Source organism: Pseudophryne corroboree, chromosome 5 (assembly GCF_028390025.1).
Source record: "Pseudophryne corroboree isolate aPseCor3 chromosome 5, aPseCor3.hap2, whole genome shotgun sequence".
Lineage (NCBI taxonomy): Eukaryota > Metazoa > Chordata > Amphibia > Anura > Myobatrachidae > Pseudophryne > Pseudophryne corroboree.
The window spans coordinates 285,439,673-285,462,277 of NC_086448.1; the positions used below are offsets into that span (position 1 = coordinate 285,439,673).

The 22,605-nt window shown below is 42.7% G+C and overlaps 1 protein-coding gene across 2 annotated transcripts in view; it reads left to right on the plus strand.

Moving 5' to 3' along the window:
• The window catches only part of MYRIP (myosin VIIA and Rab interacting protein), an 835,957-nt gene that overhangs the window by 104,525 nt on the left and 708,827 nt on the right, over positions 1–22,605 (plus strand). For both annotated transcript variants that reach the window (XM_063922392.1, XM_063922393.1), the window contains exon 2: positions 2,853–2,975. In XM_063922392.1, the coding sequence (XP_063778462.1) occupies positions 2,866–2,975 (110 nt within the window). In that variant the 5' untranslated portion in view covers positions 2,853–2,865. The remainder of the gene's footprint in view (positions 1–2,852; positions 2,976–22,605) is intronic.

Below are 22,605 nucleotides of genomic sequence, written 5' to 3' on the forward strand. Positions count from 1 at the left end.
AGACCCCTTGTGAGACCATATGCTGGTGCGGTTGGCCCTGGGTTCCTCCTAATGCAAGACAATGCTAGACCTCATGTGGCTGGAGTATGTCAGCAGTTCCTGCAAGACGAAGGCATTGATGCTATGGACTGGCCCGCCCGTTCCCCTGACCTGAATCCAATTGAGCACATCTGGGACATCATGTCTCCATCCACCAACGCCACGTTGCACCACAGACTGTCCAGGAGTTGGCGGATGCTTTAGTCCAGGTCTGGGAGGAGATCCCTCAGGAGACCATCTGCCACCTCATCAGGAGCATGCCCAGGCATTGTAGGGAGGTCATGCAGGCATGTGGAGGCCACATACACTACTGAGCATCATTTTGACTTGTTTTACGGACATTACATCAAAGTTGGATCAGCCTGTAGTGTGTTTTTCCACTTTCATTTTGAGTATGACTCCAAATCCAGACCTTCATGGGTTAATAAATTTGATTTCCATTGATCATTTTTGTGTGATTTTGTTGTCAGCACATTCAACTATGTAAAGAACAAAGTATTTAATAAGAATATTTCATTCAGATCTAGGATGTGTTATTTTAGTGTTCCCTTTTTTTTTTGAGTAGTGTATATACTTGTCTTCAGGAGATTGATCTAATACTGTCTAAATGAAGTCCAGTCTAATTATAGACAGATAGAAAGTACTGTGTCTACACCTTTATCAAGGCGATTCCAGGGAGAGTGAAGTATCTATCCCTTTCACTCCAGGAGTCGGATGTAATGACTTGCGAGACGGCCGGAGCTCCGAGACCATGGGGGTAATTCAGAGTTGATCGCAGCAGCAAATTTGTTAGCAGTTGGGCAAAACCATGGGGGTAATTCCAAGTTGATCGCAGCAGGAATTTTTTTAGCAGTTGGGCAAAACCATGTGCACTGCAGGTGGGGCAGATATAACATTTGCAGAGAAAGTTAGATTAGGGTGGGTTATTTTGTTTCTGTGCACTGTAAATACTTGCTGCTTTTTTTTTACACTGCAATTTAGATTTCAGTTTGAAAACACCCCACTCAAATCTAACTCTCTCTGCACATACCTACCTGCAGTGCATATAGGGGGTCATTTCGAGTTGATCGCTAGCTAGTTTTAGCAGCCGTGCAAACGCTATGCCTCCACCCACTGGGGAGTGTATTTTAGCTTAGCAGAAGTGCGAACGCATGTGCAGCAAAGCTCTGCAAAAACAGTTTGTGCAGTTTCTGAGTAGCTCTGAACCTACTCAGTGCGTGCGATCACTTCAGCCTATTTGTGTCTGGATTTGACATCATACACCCGCCCATTGAATGCCCAGCCACGCCTGCGTTTTTTCAGCCACGCCTGCGTTTTTGCAAACACTCCCTGAAAATGGTTAGTTGACACCCAGAAACGCCCCTTTCCATTCAATCTTTTTGTGGCCACCAGTACGACTGAAAACTTCGCTAGAACCTGTGCACAACCACAACGGGCTTTGTACACGTACGTCGCGTGTGCGCATTGTGGAGCATACGCATGCTCAGAAATGCAGATTTTTAGCCTGATCGCTGCGCTGCGAACAACGGCAGCTAGCGATTAACTCGGAATGACCCCCATGGTGTTGCCCAACTGCTAACAAATTTGCTGCTGCGATCAACTCTGAATTAGGACCTCTCTCCGAACTTGTACGTTTTTTAAAACAGAAAACATTTACAAGGCAAAACCTGGTTGGTTTTGCCTTGTAAACGTTTGCCGCTTAAAAAAAAGCGTCCGAGTTCGGCCGTAGTCTTGGAAATCTATAATGCAGTGTAAAAATAAAGCAGCTAGTATTTATCATGCACAGAAACAATATAACACACTCAAATCTAACTCTCTGTGCGCACGTTATATCTGCCCCACCTGCAGTGCAACATGGTGTGACCATTAGTGTGCTTTTTTGGTTTGCTAACAAACCTGAATAACCCCCACAGTCCGGTACACAGTCTGGCAGATGGTGGATATTTCAATTGATTTTTATATATTTATTTTTATATATTTGTTATATAATACCCACCTGCAATATATTAAATCTGAATTTCACTATTGTAAATCCTCTCATTTTCTCACTTGGTTGCTTGCACGAGATTATGGTCAACATTTGGGAGTCAGAGGAGACCAGATAAACCGTGGGAAGGTGGAGTACAGATGAACTTGTATGCATTTACGGACTGAGAAATGCTGAATTCAGCATGGACAGTTGAAAGACATATATATATATATATATTTGTTTTTTATTTACATTTTTTTGTCTGCGCAAAGTTCAGTTATTTGTAGTTTAAGAATAGCCTGTGGGAAACAACGCCACCTTTCTATATCCTTCTGATGTTCTCAATACTTAAGGTAATGGAATGACATTTTCAGTGAGAAAACACACACTGTTTTTTTGCTGACATGAGGTTTAATATGATAAACATTGACCATTAAATTAAATAGACCATCTTTTTAGATGAGTTTTATCTATTTTGAGTTTTGCAGAGCCTGCTCTCAGAATTGGCGGTTCTTTTTTTTCCCTTCAAAGTATACATGAAAAGGTACCAGGAATATGTAGTCATAAAATGCTTTAAATATTTTTCTACAACATAATTTTTTTTACCTCATTACAGTTGCACAGAAACACAATTGTGTTATATTTTCCTGTAATTTATGCACATACTATTGGGGAGTGACAGTTAAGCTATTTTTAAAGATGCTAATGGATTTTGTTGTGCGTGTATCTCAAATAAAATATTTATAATGCTTATAAATAGCAGAAACGTTTAGAAGTTTTTTTTCCAGGTGAGGAACTTACTGCAGATTCTATGTGACTTAAAGAGCCTGTTAATTGCTTTCAGGATCAAAAAAGAAATGGGAAGGAAACTGGATCTTTCCGGCCTGACTGAAGATGAAGCTGAGCATGTCCTTCAGGTGGTGCAGCGAGACTTCAGCCTCAGGAAGAAGGAGGAAGAAAGGTTAAGGTAGGATAATGTGACATTTACTATCTAAAATCCATGCCAACATATTGCTTTTATGGTGTTTTTTTATTCTGTGTGAGCAGTGAAAGGAGATTTGGAAATTTTGCTGTCAGTGGTTTTGCTGTTTTGGAACTGCAACAGGGCAGATTAGTTGTAGCAACATTGTCTCATCACATTGCCTACATGGTGTGTCACATTATAGTTTTTCTTTACATAGACAGTATATATCCCCCCACCACCCCTTTATTGCTCAAAAATTATATTTTTAAACAAAATTGTATCTCTTTAATTCTGAAGTCACCAATATACATCATATGATAATTTAGAACAAATTCCAAAGCTCGAAATCAGTCATCTCTAATCTGTTGCCTGTGCAGTAATATCATTCTGGGTGGTATAACTGTGGGACTTGTGTAATAGTTGCATCTATTGTATATACAGTATTATCTTTAGATTATATGATTGTTATATCTTATTGCAAACAGTAATGATATTTGACTAATTCTGATTGAGGCAAACTGTTTGTGGTCTGTTGGCTGTAACTTGGGGTAATGGGATGTAGAGTGTTGTGTACTGTATCTGAAAACCTAAAACTCAGCATCCCATGTGAAAGTGATGCTTTCCACTGTTAGAACGCTTTATCCCTCTCCTCCTTACCTGACGTACTGTAGACATATTGCACAGTGGCCTTTTAATTGTTACATCATTGTTTTCTTGAGCCATCACGTTACTTAAAGTAATTTCAGATGTATTAAGCCTGGAGACGGCATAAGGAAGTGATAAACCAGTAATAAATGCAAGGTGATAAACGCACCAGCCAATGAGCTCCTAACTGTTAATTTACATATTGGAGCTGATTGGCTGGTGCGTTTATCACCTTGCACTTGTCACTGGTTTATCACTTCCTTATGCCGTCTCCAGGTTAATACATCTGTCACTTTGTGAGATATTTTGTGCACCAAGACATTGGTGACAGAGGGGCAGATGTATTAAGCCTGGAGAAGTGATAAAGCAGTGATAAGTGGAAGGTGATAACGCACCAGCCAATCAGCTCATAATTGTCAATTGACATATTGTAGCTGATTGGCTGGCTTGTTATCACCTTGTACTTATCACTGCTTTATCACTTCTCCAGGCTTAATACATCTGTCCCAGAATGTGTAATGCCACCACTGAATGAACACTATTAGACGTAGATAAAGCAATGTGTTTAATGGCCAGAATCTGGAGCTATTCAATCAGTATGCAAATTCCCCACACGTTAACTTATACATTCTGAGTTAAGTTCCCAGAATCTATTAGAGATAATGGTTTGGTTTTCCTGAAATACAAACACACACAAACTTTGGGGTTTCCCAGTGGAATCATTCCCAGTGTGGAATCACTTTGGGGTTCTGAGTGGATCCTAACTCGGGTTTTGGATTGCATGTAAACAGGTCCAAATTACATGATTTTAACTATTTTAGCGATTTTTATATATACTGTATATATATATATATATATATATATATATATATATATATATAAAAACTATGTATCACTGTTTATTATTTTTATCGATTTTTAAAGGAATCCAAAACTGAGCCAGAAACCGAATCCGTACCAAAACACTTGAGGGTGGTTCTGCCAAAACACCTCTAGAGTCTGTGGTTTAAAACTGGGTTATATCTGCCACTTAGTGATTTAGCAACTGAATCTGTATGAAACTGATCTTGTTTTAACTAAGGTCCACTATAAATTTTGCAGCTGTGATGTAACCTTAAACCCTCGATTTGCATATTCAAATTAGTCCAAGGTTCCACGCAAAGCTGTGAAAAAAAAGTATTGTTCTGCTGTATTTTGTATTATTTATGTAGATGTTTAACTGTAGAAAACATAGATACTGTAATATTGCTGCTAAGAATTGTGTTAACACCATGGGGGTAATTCCAAGTTGATCGCAGCAGGATTTTTGTTAGCAATTGGGCAAAACCATGTGCACTGCAGGGGAGGCAGATATAACATGTGCAGAGAGAGTTAGATGTGGGTGGGGTGTATTCAAACTGAAATCTAAATTGCAGTGTAAAAATAAAGCAGCCAGTATTTACCCTGCACAGAAACAAAATAACCCACCCAAATCTAACTCTTTCTGCACATGTTATATCTGCCTCCCCTGCAGTGCACATGGTTTTGCCCAATTGCTATCAAAAATCCTGCTGCGATCAACTTGGAATTACCCCCCATGTTGTACCACAGAGTGTAAGTTGTATGAAGTTGGCCATGAATGGAATTTACAACAGACAGAGACTTAAGCTATAGTTTTATATTTTAAACTGTGTTAACTGTATTATAGGTTTTGTGGTATGTTTTTAATGTTAGATTCAGTAAGGGCCCCTACAGCGTAAGTATTTCTAAAAATGTTTTGCAGATGATTAGTTTTGTGTTTTGCAGTTATAGCAGGTTTGTACTTTCAGAGGATAGCTGTGCTGGTATGGAGCGGTAAAGCTACAGTACAGGAGGGCCAGACCCTTTGTTTGAGTGAGTAGTCAGCTATAATGTTTGGTTCCCAGCATCGAACAATGGGGTGCTACCGTATTAACAACATTGGGGCGAGTTGTCCTTTAATTGAATATGACACTAATAATACTAAATATTTAGGGCAGATGTAACCTGGAGAAGGGATAAAGAAGTGATAAAACAGTGATAAGCGCGAGGTGATAATGCACCAGCCAGTATTACGGATTTGAAAAACGACAGTTAGGAGCTGACTGGCTGAGCGTTATCACTTATCACTGCTTTATCACTTCTCCAGGTTAATACATCTGCCCCTTAGTACTTTATAAGTCATGACTGTTACAGAGAGGAGGCATTTTATAATGCCAAGTAATACTTGGGGCCATGGTTTGATATTTGTGACTTTTATGTGTCTTTAGTTCAGTTTCATGTTCTCTCTGCTTGTCATTGAGCTTTCACTACTTCAGCGCTATGATTTTTATTTCTTCATAGCCCACACACACGGAAATCTAGTTTTGACATGGATGTAAGTTGACATCAAAGCCATTGATGTGAAAACATCTACAAGACAAATCAGTATAAAATGAATTGGGACTTCCACAGTAGTCTCACATAAACAAAATACATTTTGGGAGAGATTTGAGAAACTCCCTAAGGACAAATATCTAAATAAGCAGCTCCATGTCTATGATGGAACCTTTCGAGTGTGCTGTTTACACGGCATTCTGTTGAGATTTCCGTGTAAAATATCACATTGCCTTAAATTGCCATCATGGTCATTTTGTGTTCTCATGGGGGGTAATTCTGAGTTGATCGCAGCAGCAAGTTTGTTAGCAATTGGGCAAAACCATGTGCACTGCAGGGGGGGGCAGATATAACATGTGCAGAGAGAGTTAGATGTGGGTGGGGTGTATTCAAACTGAAATCTAAATTGCAGTGTAAAAATAAAGCAGCCAGTATTTACCCTGCACAGAAACAAAATAATCCACCCAAATCTAACTCTCTCTGCAAATGTTATAACTGCCCCCCCTGCAGTGCACATGGTTTTGCCCAATTGCTAACAAACTTGCTGCTGCGATCAACTCAGAATTACCCCCATGGTACGGTAATACCAATGCATTTTTAACAAAGCATATTATTGTTGCAGCAGTAATCAAAAGGGGTTCTAGTCATATAGAATAACAGTGCTCTCAGAGCCTAAAACATACAAGAGTCACCCAATGCAGACTTTTTCTACGAAGGCATAAATTGTTTTGTGTGCTCTATGGGCAGGGGATGCAGAGAAAAATATGGCAGCATCATATGTCCATGAGTCAGAGACTGTAGAGAAGACCAAGAAACAGCTTTTGTTTTTGTAGCTTTCTATCTAAACAGATAATTAGTCTACCATTCCCCAGTAATTCACCAAATGCCACCCAGCCTACAGCATGGGCCTCAGATGCAGCAAAAACAACCATCTGATGAGGAGAAAATAATATTTATTAGTATCAGAATGAGAGTCTATATTTATTAGTATCAGAATGAGAGTCTATATGGGTCTCACTTGGAGTTAGAAGTAACTATGGGGGTAATTCAGAGTTGATCGCAGCAGCAAATTTGTTAGCAGTTGGGCAAAACCATGTGCACTGCAGGGGGGGGGGGCAGATATAACATGTGCAGAGACTGTTAGATTTGGGTGGGGTGTGTTCAAACTGAAATCTAAATTGCAGTGTAATAATAAAGCAGCCAGTATTTACCCTGCACAGAAACAATATAATCCACCCAAATCTATAACTCTCTCTAAATTTTATATCTGCCCCACCTGCAGTGCACATGGTTTTGCCCAACTGCTAACAAATTTACTGCCCGCGATCAACTCTGAATTACCCCCTATATTTTAAAGGCGTAATATTACACCTTGGTATGGGAGGGGGGAAATTGTAATAGTGTGGACACATTTTTATTGTCAGTCACACCTATGCATACCTCTCCTATACATGTGCTTGTGGGGACAGCCTTTATCGGTACATATTAACTCCAACCCTATTGTGGGTGCAAATATCCTTCTTAAATGTTCAGATCTATGAGTATGTTAACCTCTGAATATGCCACAATTTTGTCCACGCTGTCTACACTGCCACAACGTGCACATTGCAAGCTTACGCTAAGTGTGAATGCCCCCTTGCCACACAGGTGCACCCATTTATCCGCAAGTGGAGATCTGGCTGACTTCCATGCTACTCTAATTAGCTCCCTAGATGCACAAATGTAGATGTCCATTAGCTGTATTTGCTCCTAAACCTTAATTTGGTGGGATGATCCCACACAAATTGGCGTTTCTGAGTGCAGTGGGACAGAGTTTGGTTGGAGCAGGGAAGAGCAGGGTTAATATATCCTGACGTTGCTAGTCTGAATGTAGGGAGGTATGACTATATTCGTTATTTAAATATAATGATTGCATACATTTTCTCAACATACTGTATAATGGGGGTCATTCCGAGTTGTTCGCTTGTTATTTTTTTCTCGCAACGGAGCGATTTGTCGCTAATGCGCATGTGCAATGCCCGCAGTGCGACTGCGCCAAGTAAATTTGCTATGCAGTTAGGTATTTTACTCACGGCATTACGAGGTTTTTTCTTCGTTCTGGTGATCGTAATGTGATTGACAGGAAGTGGGTGTTTCTGGGCGGAAACTGGCCGTTTTATGGGTGTGTGCGAAAAAACGCTACCGTTTCTGGGAAAAACGCGGGAGTGGCTGGAGAAACGGAGGAGTGTCTGGGCGAACGCTGGGTGTGTTTGTGACGTCAAACCAGGAACGACAAGCACTGAACTGATCGCAGATGCCGAGTAAGTGTGGAGCTACTCAGAAACTGCTAAGAAGTGTCTATTCGCAATTTTGCTAATCTTTCGTTCGCAATTTTGATAAGCTAAGATTCACTCCCAGTAGGCGGCGGCTTAGCGTGTGCAAAGCTGCTAAAAGCAGCTTGCGAGCGAACAACTCGGAATGAGGGCCAATATCAGTAGTAGTAAATTATGTATCACAATGACACCTGACCTCAAAGCTTGATTTGAGCAATTGTTCATCAACATTACTAGTAGACAATTCTCTCCTCCCATCTGCTCCCTACACATGGTCACTAATCCATGAGTCAAGCCCATGGCCAGTTTTTCTAGCAGGAAAAAACAGCAGTGGGTTGGGTATGAAATCATGGTGAGATATTCTAACCCTGACCCATTCCTCCTGAAGCCTTCCCTTAACTGCCCCCTCTGGCAGCCTAACCAACCCCTCCTGCAGCCTAACCCTAACCGTCCCCTCCCGCAGCCTAACCATCCCCTCCCGTAGCCCAAACCTAACCATCCTCTCCCGCAGCCTAAACCTAACTGTCCCCTCCCTCTGCCTAACCCTTACCGTCCCCGCCTGCAGCCTACCTCTAACTGTCCCCTCCCGCAGCATAGCCCTAACCATCCTATCCCGCAGCCTAACCCTCACTGTCCCCTCCCGCAGCCTACCTCTAACTGTCCCCTCCCACAGCCTAACCTTAAACCTAACCCTTACCTCAATACTTACCACAGATATCTGTCTAGATTTGAGCATTGGGATTCCGCTGCTGGGATTCTGACCGTCGGCATGCTTAGCGCCAGTATTCTGACTACATACCGTGGTGTTGTGTGTTGCTCCCCAGTCGGTCTGTCTGTTTATTTATTTTGATGGATTGGGAGCTAGAAAATGACCTCTTGTCCAATAATATTATGAGTGACCTTGATTGGCTCATTGCAGAATGGTCATTGTGATTTTTTTATTTTTACTGCACTGAGAGATCCAGATGTACTGATCAGCCCATTTGGACAAGGATCCTGTCATTCAGTACTTTGGTATATTGGCATGCAGCCTAACATGTTAAGGAGGAATAGAACTATTAAAACTGGTTGGGTGTGTTTTTCCAGCGGTCGGGATCCCAGAGGTCAGCATCTCGACTCCCCAGAATGCCGGCTGGAGGGGCGAGAGAAAAGGAACTCCTTGCAGGTTTGCTGCGCTTAACGCGTAGTGGGAACGGTCACTCGCTGCGCTTGCAGCAGGTTCTATTCCCACTCTATGGGTGTCGTGGACACCCACAAGTGGGAATAGTCTCTGTGTGTCGGCATGCTGACCAATGGCATTGGCTGTGATCGGGATCCTGTCATCGGTATCCTGACAGCCGGGATCCTGACGCATCCCATTAAAATGAGTGCTATGATAATACATTTGACCAAAACAATATATATAATAATAATAATAATAATAATAATATTAAAAGCAACAACACAGTAATCCAACTTGGACTTATTTGCAGACAAGCTATCACATAATATTATAAGGATGGGAATTGGGATGGGAGGCGGTTGTTAGGTCGACATACATTGGGTCGACAACTGAAGGTCGACAGGCATTAGGTCGACATGGTCACTAGGTCGACATGGTCATTAGGTCGACATGTACTAGGTCGACATGCAAAAAGGTCAACATGAGTTTTTCACAATTTTTTTCACCTTTTTCATACTTAACGATCCACGTGGACTACAGTTGGGACCGGTAACCTGTGCCGAGCGCACCGGGGCACTAATTGGGGTTCCCCGTCACTTTACGGAGAAAACAACACCAAAAACAGTAAAAAAAACTCACGTTGACCTTTTTCCATGTCGACCATGTACATGTCGACCTAATGACCATATCGACCTAATGACCATGTCGACCTAATGACCATGTCGACCTAATGCATGTCGACCTAATGAACCACACCCATTGGAACACGGAGTGTATGTTGGCAGTGGTAACTGCATCTGAATAAACGGGCATTATCATATCCTGCTGGGGCATAGTCATGCCATTTTGGGGCATTCTCTGTCTCTCGAGGGCTTTAGTTTTTCAGTTATTTCCTCATAGTAAAGATACTTTAGGACAGTGGTTCACAAACATTTTAGAGTCACAGTGCCCTAGAGTATAATAATTTGTTTCATGCCACTCCTAGGCTAAAAATTTCTAATTAGGAAATTCAGAAAAAAATAATTAAATAAAATGTGTTTATATGTCATTTTGATATTAAGTTATGTGGTGAGGGACAGGATTCACTATTGTTTGTCCACATATTTTATGAATGGAAGCCACAAGCACTGATTTTGCCTATTACATTGACCATAAATAATTACCTATAATTATAATTACACTACCAACCCAGTTGGGCTAGTTAAAGAGTGGATGTTTCAAGGGGATGTGGTCAATTTACCTACAATCAAAATCCCGACAACTATTCACCGATGGTCAAAATCTCGACAAGCTCAAAATACCGACATGGTCAAAATTCCAATGTCGGTATTTCGACCTTGTCGGGATTTTGACCATCGGTCAATTTTGTCGGGATTTTAACCGTTGGGATTGTGATTGTAGGTATTTCATACTAAACCGGTTTCAAGAAGTGTCTTGCATGGGACAATTAGCAGCGTTTAAAATGTTTTAACTGCCAAAATTACTTTTTTTGTTCCGTACCATCCTTAGACAGCTTCCAAAAGTACTGTACTTTTATAAAACAATCACAAACTATGTTTGGAAAGATAGCAAACCCAGAATTGCAAGAGGTACCCTGTCTCTCCCTAAACTGTAGGCTAGAGTCGCTTTGCGGACTTGGAGAAGTAAAGTAGCTTGCTTGTTGAATCAAGCCAGAGATTGGTTTAATAACATCTCCCCTAAAGAGAGAGTTAATGCGGCCTTTTGACCTCCCAGATTTCCTATGGCTTCCCAGTACTATTAGCCTTCCACAGCTGGGCTCCTCTAGAGCGGTTAAATGTACAGTGTTCGTCTGGCGGAGGTTTGTACTTTCTCAGATGACATATCATTACCATCTCCTGCTCTTTCTTTAGCAGGTATTGCCAATTTGATACCAAATTTGCAATTAACTTCCAGGAATAGTTGCAGACTCACCACAGTGGGGGATATACTATAGGAGGATGGGATGGTTTTGTTCTCACACCTTCAGGCAGAATATGGTATTTTAACTGAGGACTTTTATAAGTATCTACAAGTCAGACACTGGTTACAGAGTTCGCTGCCTGTCCCAATAAAGAAGTTTATCTCACTTCGGATAGATTACATGTTATTTGGCCATCCGTTTAAAAATATTGTTGGAGAAATTGCGGACAGATGAGATTTATTACATATATTCTGGTTAGGGCCACTCCTCAAGCTGCTTTGGACAGAAGTACTGTATTTACCTTGATCAGTAAAGTCAATGGGATTACGGTAAGGACTGATCCGTTAGTAGCTCTCTTACATTTCTATCCTGAGCATACAGATGGGTCCACATTTATCTTGACCTTTAATAGGATTAACTGAGACTGGCCAGTCGGACTTGGGGGGGGTCATTCCGAGTTGATCGCTCGCTAGCTGTTTTTAGCAGCCGTGCAAACGCTATGCCGCCTCCCACTGGGAGTGTATTTTAGCTTAGCAGAAGTGCGAACGAAAGGATCGCACAGCGGCTACAAAATAATTTTGTGCAGTTTCAGAGTAGCTTCAGACCTACTCAGCGCTTGCGATCACTTCAGACTGTTCAGTTCCTGTTTTGACGTCACGAAAACGCCCTGCGTTCGCCCAGCCACGCCTGCGTTTTTTCGAGCACTCCCTGAAAACGGTCAGTTGACACCCAGAAACGCCCACTTCCTGTCAATCACTCTGCAGCCAGCAGTACGACTGAAAAGCTTCGCTAGACCCTGTGTGAAACTACATCGGCCATTGTGAAAGTACGTCGCGCATGCGCATTGCGCCGCATACGCATGCGCAGAAGTGCCATTTTTTGCATCATCGCACGTGCAGTGAACATTTTCAGCTAGCGATAAACTCGGAATGACCCCCTTAATCCCCTGCTGTAATAACTTAATCCCCTGCTGTATTGTTCTCTGTATTGTATTGCAGCTGAGAACAATAGATGAAGGGTTTATGCTAATAAATCATGTTGTGCCTAGGCGTAGAAAACTAGTCAAGATAACCGTGGACCCATCTGCTACAAAAGTAGCCATTGCCAAGATGTGGAGATCCGCTACTGTTCCAAATATGCGAGCCATTGAAAACAAAGTTCAGAAGCGTTATGTTTTCGAGACAGCTGACTGAAAATATACATCATCTGCATCTCACCTCATATGAAGTGGTTCAGCAGGTGTGAATATAGGGAAGGACAAGGCCACTTTTCCATATACTCTGGACCAGTGAATCCTTCAGTTTTGGATTCTCCTTCGAGGCATACTGTAAGTCGCTTAAAGTTTATGTAAATTATAAGGTTTCTTCTGTCAATTGTGCAATACTATAATAAGTTAAATGTGTTCCTTTTATTCCACTTTTTTCCTTTTGTATCCCTATTATTTTCATGTGAAAAATTTGTAAAAACTATTGTTTAAAAATAAGAAAAATGACATTTGGGAGCTGATTGGCTGGAACGATATTTATTATACATAATGAGTTTTATCATTCACAACACATTTTATCACTCGTTGATAAATGGGCCTCTAAGTACCAACCAACAAGGTCCTAACTGTAATTTTTCAAACCCAGCATGTAGCATGGCAGTTAGGAGATGATTGGTTGGTACTTTATTTCTGTCCACTTTATCTTTCTTCAAGGCTTAGTAAATAGACCTCTTAGTTACAAATCGACTCTCTGAAACTATGATGAGTAGTCATCTTGCTTATAAAGTGATCAGTGAATGTGCCATATCTATGCCACCACCCAAGGGGGAGTATAATAGTGTCGCTCGCCACCGAGCCTGAAGCGTGGCAAGTGCAGCAAGGCCATGAGGGGACTCGTTGCGCTCGCCGCTGGGATTCCGGCGCCGGAATCCCGACTGCCGATATTACATACTGGATCCTATATTAGTAATGCTTGCTCATCCTCTCCAGGAGCTTATGTTCTGCCCTTCTGAGCATGCACAGGGGTAGGCCCATGACTTTGAAGCTGCTCATTGGCTTTCAATTGCACTGATAGACAAAATATGTTGCATTGCAAGGCTGAAAGTACATTTTTTGGACGCAGGTAAAATGTTGACTGCTTTTTGCATTAAGCACACGAATACTGGGTAACTATATTTTAACCTTATATCCTTTCTCACATTTTAAATTTATATGCTCTCCATCGCCCTCTAACAGTGCAACATAGATTTGCCATAAACTTGGACATCCTATATGGGTTTATTCTTAAGTCTAATCAGGCCTGCATTGTGCGTTAAAGAAACATTGTATGAAACACCTTTCTCTCGGCCACATCTTTCCTGTTAGATAACAAGCTATTCCTCCTTTTTAGATCTAATTATATTTCCTATAAATAACATCCCATTTTTCTCTGCTCAAACAACCTAGCTAATTCTTTACAATACATTTTCTGTCCTGCAACATTTCACAGAGGCTGTACACACTGTAAATTACTCCCTTGCTAAATCTTCTATGTAATTAAAATAGTTTCTTCATCTTTCCTGTGTATGACCCATTCGGAGATTTTAAGATTGTTGTTGCCACAGGAAATTTAAAGGGGGAGGTCTCGACTTGTGGGGAAGCAGCATGACATAAGCCGTTCGCTAGCTAAGAAAAAATATAGGTACATGGACCTCTTCATAGAATAAGCTTCACGAATGAACCTACGGATATGTCCTCATACACCTATCCCTTTTGCACCATATGGCTCAAGACACCTGGTGCAATTCCCATGTTGCATACTTTTTCTTCAATTTTACATCTTAGTTCAAACATAATGTACTAGGTACAATAGAACTGGTATAAAGTCGCAGATGACGGCTTAAGATGCATGGTGGGGGTCGCTGGTATCGGACCTGTCTTTTACCTGTTGAACCTACTTTGTTTACTTTTTCCTCACCTCTTTTTCCGGGATGCATTTAAAATGCCGGTAGTCGGGATCCCGGCACTCAGGATACCATCACGGGATCCCGACAGCCAACATTATACCGGCTGCCGGATTCCCTACACCGCCCAGAATTCCCACTTGGTTGGTGGGTCCATGCCCAACTTGTCATTCGCCACCGGGCCCGAAGTGTGGGGACTCACGGCATCACTGACGGGATTCTGGTAGATGGGATGCCGCTGTCGCTGTGCTGACAGCCGGCATCCCATCTGTCAGTATATCATTGCAGATCCCTTTTCTTTCACTGTTATTTTTTGCTCAATTTTATATCTTAGTTCATTTAGAGTGTACTAGGTTATTAGGATTATTGTTTTGGTGCTACTAGGTAGCAAAGTTCGTGGTGCACTAAACATTGCTATTTGGCGTGATTTGAGAATAGATATATATGTAGCAGTAGCGGATCTTGCCACGGGCAAGCAGGCTTTTTGCCTGGGGCGCCACTGTCCCGAGGGCGCCGCCGTGGCAAGATCCGCTACTGGTGCCGTGCGGTGCGCGATGACGTCAGGTGCACCGCACGGCATTGAGGAGCGGCGCCGGCGGCCGGAGACGGAGAACAGCAGCAGTCGGGAAGCAGGAGCGGGGCTGGTGAGTATTTTTTTCTTTATTAAGTTTTCTCTTTTTTTTTTGGTAAGCGGCACTACTAGGGGCATTAATACAGGGGGCACAGCTACAGGGGGCACAGTACTGGGGGTAAAACTAATGGGGGTAAAACTAATGGGGGCACAACTAATGGGGGCACAACTAATGGGGGCACATTACTGGGGGCAAGACTTCTGGGGGCACAACTACTGAGGGCACAGTACTGGGGGCAAAACTACTGGGCGCACAGCTACTGAGGGCACAGCTACAGGGGGCAAAACTACAGGAGGCACAGCTACTGGGGACACAGCTACAGGGGGCACAACTCTACAGGGGGCAAAACTCCAGGGGGCACAGCTACAGGGGGGCATAACTGTGACCACGCCCCTATTTTATGACACGCACCTATGACGCACACTAACCCTGTTTTACCTGTCGGGGGAGGGGGGGGTGCCAAAGGAAACTTTGGCCTGGGCACCACAAGGTCTAGAACTGGCCCTGATCTGTAGTTGTATCAATTGAAAGGGTTTAGGGGGTAATTCCAAGTTGATCGCAGCAGGAAAATTTTTAGCAGTTGGGCAAAACCATGTGCACTGCAGGTGTGGCAGATATAACGTGCAGAGAGAGTTAGATTTGGGTGGGTTATTTTGTTTCTGTGCAGGGTAAATACTGACTGCTTTATTTTTACACTGCAATTTAGATTGCAGATTGAACTCACCACACCCGAATCTATCTCTCTGCACATGTTATATCTGCCTCCCCTGCATTGCACATGGGGGGTCATTCCGAGTTGTTCGCTCAGTAAAAATCTTCGCATCGCAGCGATTTTCCGCTTAATGCGCATGCGCAATGTCCGCACTGCGACTGCGCCAAGTAAATTTGCTATGCAGTTAGGAATTTTACTCACGGCTTTTTCATCGTTCTGGCGATCGTAATGTGATTGACAGGAAATGGGTGTTACTGGGCGGAAACTGGCCGTTTTATGGGCGTGTGGGAAAAAACGCTACCGTTTCCGGAAAAAACGCAGGAGTGGCCGGAGAAACGGGGGAGTGTCTGGGCGAACGCTGGGTGTGTTTGTCACGTCAAACCAGGAACGACAAGCACTGAAATGATCGCAGATGCCGAGTAAGTCTGGAGCTACTCAGAAACTGCTACGAGGTGTGTAATCGCAATATTGCGAATACATCGTTCGCAATTTTAAGATGCTAAGATTCACTCCCAGTAGGCGGCGGCTTAGCATGAGCAAATCTGCTAAAATCCGCTTGCGAGCGAACAACTCGGAATGACCCCCATGGTTTTGCCGAACTGCTAAAAAATTTCCTGCTGCGATCAACTTGGAATTACCCCCTTACTTGTAGCAAAAAAGGGAATGTAGTTGTTAAATTATCAGGAAGACTTTTAGTAAATTGGGCTTTGAAGGCGACCTAATTTATATGCCTAAATGTTTATATATATATATATATATATATATATATTCATACTGTACAACAGGACTTATTAAAAAATGTTTTACACTTTTCATATCCTTGACAGTGCAAGTAACAAGACGACAACCGCTGAAACCACAGGAGAGACATTTTCATCACCTACGTTAATAGAGCTTTTTTACTAGAAGGGTGGGATGGGATGCATCATGCATCACATTTTGAATGTAATACATATCAATACTGATCACATTCATGGCAGCGTTTATTAATGCTGTATGCATGTAGATTTAAGAAAAGAGCTGCTGTTCTGATAAGAGCTGTCCTTTGTGTTGTGGGGACTTCAGGTTTCTTGTCCCTGTAGCCACTCTGCACATGCGCGTCCGGGGGATACACTAGGTCGGATCCTACTGTAGTTGCTGCAGAGAGAAGCCTGTTGGGTACAAGCTTCTAAAAGTTTAGCATCTTGGAGCTTGATGCTTATGCGGAATGTGGTCAGACCTCCAAAAATTTCATTTTAGGTGGTTTAATCACATTTTTGGTGTTGATGCATCCAGCCCTCGGTCAGGTATAAGAGTCCATAAATGGATTTGATGCATGTTGTTGATACAGTAGCTATGGTTGATAGTGTTTTTTTTTTCCATGTTTAGCAATGCATTTATGCGATATCGTAAAACTAAGCTAATAGTCCTCTATTTGGGTTACCATTCTTTTTATTATTATTATTATTATTATTATTAATAATAACCTATATTTATATGGCGCCACAAGGGATCCGCAGGGCCCAATTACAGAGTATATAAACAAATAAGTAAAAGAAAAAAAAGTGACTGTTACAGTTCAAGACAATATAGGACAAGTACAGGGTATATAAACATATCTGCATCTGCAGACGACTCTGAAATACCGTAAGTATCAGGGTGGCAGAAAACTGAGGGATTTTGTGCCGTTGAAGGGAGTATAGAGTAGAAGATGGTTTAAGTAAGAAAAGGAAAATCACATACATCCAAATGCCCCTCTTCCAAAGATAACAGTCTCAATTATTGCAAAAACGCACCATGGCGTGTATTTTACCCGCTTATAGGACCTGGGACTCAATTTTCTAAATTGAATGGGTCCCCAGGGACGTGCTCAGCTGCAGCCAATCCTGAGCTGACATCTCAATGACTGAATAATTCCGGCCTGGTTGCAGAGGAGGCGGAACCTTTCCAGTCCTCTGGCGCCATTTCATGGGGTCCGAGCATGATGGCGCAGCTCCCTGGCTAAGATAGCACACCCTGCATCGAGATTGGCCGCTTCGCAGTCTTCAAGTCCACAGTGTACGAAACTGCCGGGAAGTGTCTCAGACTCTGCTGTGGCTGCACTGAATGAAGATTTGCCGGGGAGTTAGTCACTTGTCTGTGACAAAGTTATTTGGTCGCGTGCAATTGGGGTGATCACGTTATAGCCGCGGGTGAGCAGTAACAAGTGGGTGGTGGCTGGGCTTACTGTGGGGGTTCCCGTGGCCTCTGGGGGGTCTAGGGCGGTGGCTGAACATGTGGAGGCTGTGTTGTTCCAATGGTGGGGGCTGGGGAGTTGGCTGGACCTGTTGTGAACGCGGCTGGGAGTTCTCGCAGGGGTGGGGATGGTGTGGATGGACTTGCTGTGGCATATGGAAAGTTCCCATGGTGAGGGGAGGGTAGTTTGTTACTGTCCAGTAAATAGCTGAAGGGTGACCAGCTCCGGGTGGGTCCATGTGAAGATGTTAGCGATGGTTGACTGCTCATTGCTATATAATCTACCTGGCGAAATGTGTCTAAGGGGCTCTACCTGGCACAAAGTGTCTAAGGGGCTCTACCTGACACAAAGTGTATAACGGTGCTCTACCTGGTGCAATTTGTAAAATGTGCTCTACCTGGCACAATGTGTGCAGGGGGTTCTACCTGGCGCAATGTGTATAACGTGCTCTGCCTGGTGCAATGTGTATAAGTTCTCTACTGGTCGCAATGTGTGTATCGTGCTCTACCTGGCTCAATGTGTATAGGGGGTTCTACCTGGTGCAATGTGTATAACATAACATGCTCTACCTGGTGCACTGGGGGTAATTCCGAGTTGATCGCAGCAGCAAGTTTGTTAGCAATTGGGCAAAACCATGTGCACTGCAGGGGGGGCAGATATAACATTTGCAGAGAGAGTTAGATTTGGGTGGGTTATTTTGTTTCTGTGCAGGGTAAATACTGACTGATTTATTTTTACACTGCAATTTAGATTTCAGTTTGAATACACCCCACCCACAGCTAACTCTCTCTGCACATGTTATATCTGCCACACCTGCAGGGCACATGGTTTTGCCCAATTGCTAACAAATTTGCTGCTGCGATCAACTCAGAATTAGGCCCACTGTGTATAACGTGCTCTACCTGGTGCAATGTGTATAGCGTGCTCTACTTTGCGCAATGTGTATAACGTGCTCTACCTGGTGCAGTGTTTATAAGGGGCTCTACCTGGTGCAATGTGTATAAGGGGCACTGACTGGCGCAGTGTATATAAGTGGCACTACTGTGTAGTATGTGAATTGGTACTTTTATGTAGCCACGTCCCTGATTGGAAATATGGGAGGAGGAGCACCAATTAACTTTCTGCCAAAGGGCACCAAAATGTCTATTTACAGCTCTGATGCAGACTGTCCTGTATGCTACACAGCCCAGCAGCATTGTCTCCCCCTTGCAACACTTGGAGTGTCCAAATCAAGTCTGTATTTGTCTATTTGAATAATTAATAAGATTAATAAAAACCTTAATTCCGATGAGACCCAGTAAAGGACAGATAGGACCCCAATTTTTAACTTTTTTTTGGCTCAGAGCGATCACTGAGTCTGTTTTTTGGTCTGCTATATGGATCTGCATAAATACTATAAACTTCTTAATTTATACTCCGCAGTGTCTTGTTGGTTCTAGATTATCAATATTTTGCACCATTTTATTATAAAATGTGTCAATGTGTTGAAACCCTGTGTAACAACCTGTATTTAACAATATTTGTACCCCAAGAATCGGGCAAGGTACGTACATGTGATATCAAGAAGCTGCCAGCTTTCCATACGTGGGTTTAGATGGCCTCAGTGACACAGCAATCTCTGGTGGTCATTCCGAGTTGTTCGCTAGCTGCTTTCGTTCGCAGCGATCAGGCAAAAATCCGGCAGTTCTGCGCATGCGTATGTGGCGCAATGCGCACACGCGCGTCGTACTATTACAACGAACTATGTAGTTTCACACAAGGTCTAGCAAAACTTTTCAGTCGCACTGCTGGCCGCAGAGTGATTGACAGGAAGTGGGCGTTTCTGGGTGTCAACTGACCGTTTTCAGGGAGTGAGCGGAAAAACGCAGGCGTGCCAGATAAAAACGCAGGTGTGGCTGGGGAAACGTAGGCGTGGCTGACCGAACGCAGGGCGTGTTTGTGACGTCAAAACAGGAACTGAATAGTCTGAAGTGATCGCAAGCGCTGAGTAGGTCTGGAGCTACTCTGACACTGCACAAAATTATTTTGTAGCCGCCGTGCGATCCTTTCATTCGCACTTATGCTAAGCTAAAATACACTCCCAGAGGGCGGCGACTTAGCGTTTGCACGTCAGCTAAAAGCAGCTAGCGAGCGAACAACTCGGAATGAGGGCCTCTGTCTTCAGCAGCTGCTAATTTAATTTAAGACACATGGGTCTATTAAAATGTGGAGAGAGGATTTATATTCCACTGCTTATCGCATTAACAGAAAAGCTCCTTTCATCATGATTTACCAAGAAATTTCCATTGTAGACCTGCTTATGCGTGACCCGGACAGTTAAATTGCAAGCCCTGACATGGGCCTTCAGCTCAACTTGCCTACAGAGAGGCATGGATACAGTTTTCTAGCTTATTTTGCACATAAATAACAGGTGTGTAAATTGGGATTTGGTTTTACTCAGGGCGTGCTGCTAAAGTTAGCTTTGAATCACAAATAAGGGGGGTACACACGGAGAGATCCATGTTTAAAAACTAAGCAATCTGACTAGATTGCTTAGATTTTAAGCTTGGATCTGTCGTGTGTATGCCCCCCAGCGATAGCGATGCGTGCAGGCAGGCCCAATCTAGCAGGTCGCTCACTTCAGTGCAGTGAGCGGCCCCCCTCCTCGCTGTGCTGAGCGGAGAGAGAGATGTGTGCTGAGCGGTCTGTGTTTAGATCGCTGAGCACACATCTCTCCTGTCAGTAATGGCCTGTATACTTTTAAAAATAATTCCACTCTTTTGCGCATGTTGGCGGGTGATCCTCCTATTATTTTGTGATTGTAGGGGGCCAGGGACGAGCAGGTTTGAGGTTTAATTATTATTTATTGTATTTGTGTTTATGTGCCCAACACTGCCAATTTCCTGAACCATTCTTATATTGTACATTATCTTACCTGCCACTGGTATTTTGTTCCTTCTGGAATGGGTCATGTTGGGAGGTATGCATTATGGTCATACTTTTCCTTACCTTGTCACGCAAGTATGGGGCCTAATTCAGACCTGATCGTAGCAGCAAATCTGTTAGCAGATGGGCAAAACCATGTGCACTGCAGGGGGAGGCAGATATAACATTTGTAGAGAGTTAGATTTGGGTGGCTTATTTTGTTTCTGTGCAGCGTAAATACTGCCTGCTTTATTTTTACACTGCAATTTAGATTTCAGTTTGAACACACCCCACCCAAATCTAACTCTCTCTGCACATGTTACATCTGCCCCCCCTGCAGTGCACATAGGGGGTCATTCCGACCCGTACGCACGCAGCGGTTTGTCGCTGCGGTACAAACGGGTCTGGAATGTTACTGGCTAGAATGAAAAACAGCAACAATGGTTCCTAATGGTTCCCTGTCATAACTTTGTTACAAGCAAGCATTGAATTTCTCCTCTCAAAACACTCAATCAGTGCAATTTTAAACAGAAAAAAGATGTTTACAAATACATGCAGCAATACCAATATACTCAATACAACAAGATGTTTAGATGTACCGATTAGCAAAAAAATGAATAAAAGTTCCTTGAATGAATAACTGTTGCAATAATAGTTCCTGTAACACAGATGGTCACAAATTAAAGAGATCGTCTCCAAAAGATGTGGTAAATGTTCCAATGGCTAGTTGTTCGTTTGCCAACCGAGTGAAATTAATATGCATGCATAATTAGATTGTATTGCGGGGTTATAATTAGTAATTGCTGTTAAGCATGGCCATGTGATTGTAGGGGGCCAGGGACGTATGTAGCAAATAACTTACCGCGTCTTCTCTCTGGTAAACTGACTGATGAAGCCGCCGATGTGCTGAATTGCGTTAAGGCGGGGAAACGCGTCTCATGCTGATTGTTACATGTGACCTGTACTGGTGTTATTTCCTTGCACCGTGTGAATCCTCTTCTGCTTTTGGGACCGTCTGTAACTCCGGTTAAGGCTTGTCCCAAGGTCGTGGAGCACCAAAGCCGGGAGTGGATAGGAGCCCGTTTACCAGAGGGAAGTCGCGGTAAATTATTTGCTACATAACAGCATGGCCATGCTTAACAGCGATTACTAATTATAACCCCACAATACAATCTAATTATGCATGCATATTAATTTCACTCGCTTGGCAAACTAACCACTAGCCATTGGAACATTTACCACATCTTTTGGAGACTATCTCTTTAATTTGTGACCATCTGTGTTACAGGAACTATTATTGCAACAGTTATCCATTAAAGGAACTTTTATTCATTTTGTTGCTTATCGGTACATCTAAACATCTTGTTGTATTGAGTATATTGGTATTGCTGCATATATTTGTAAACATCTTTTTTCTGTTTAAAATTGCACTGATTTAGTGTTTTGAGAGGTGAAATTCAATGCTTGCTTGTAACAAAGTTATGACAGGGAACCATTAGGAACCATTGTTTGCTGTTTTTCATTCTAGCCAGTATAATTGGTCTATGGACAGTCTTTTTATGTATTTTATAAACTTAGATATTTTAATAAAAATTAATTGAATTTTAGTATTGCTAGTCTGTCAGCGCTTTTCTAGTTTTTTTTCTTTTTAGTATTGTCTGATTGTGAAGGGCGGGGTGGTCCCTTCAAGTTAGGAGAGCTGCAGACAGACTGCTATTTAAATTACTGAGCATTTAAATTGGAGCCAGGAGGTACTTAGTACCAATATTATTATTTTTTTGGTTGGAATGTGCATGCGCGGCGGGCGCACTGCGCACACGCATCGTTGC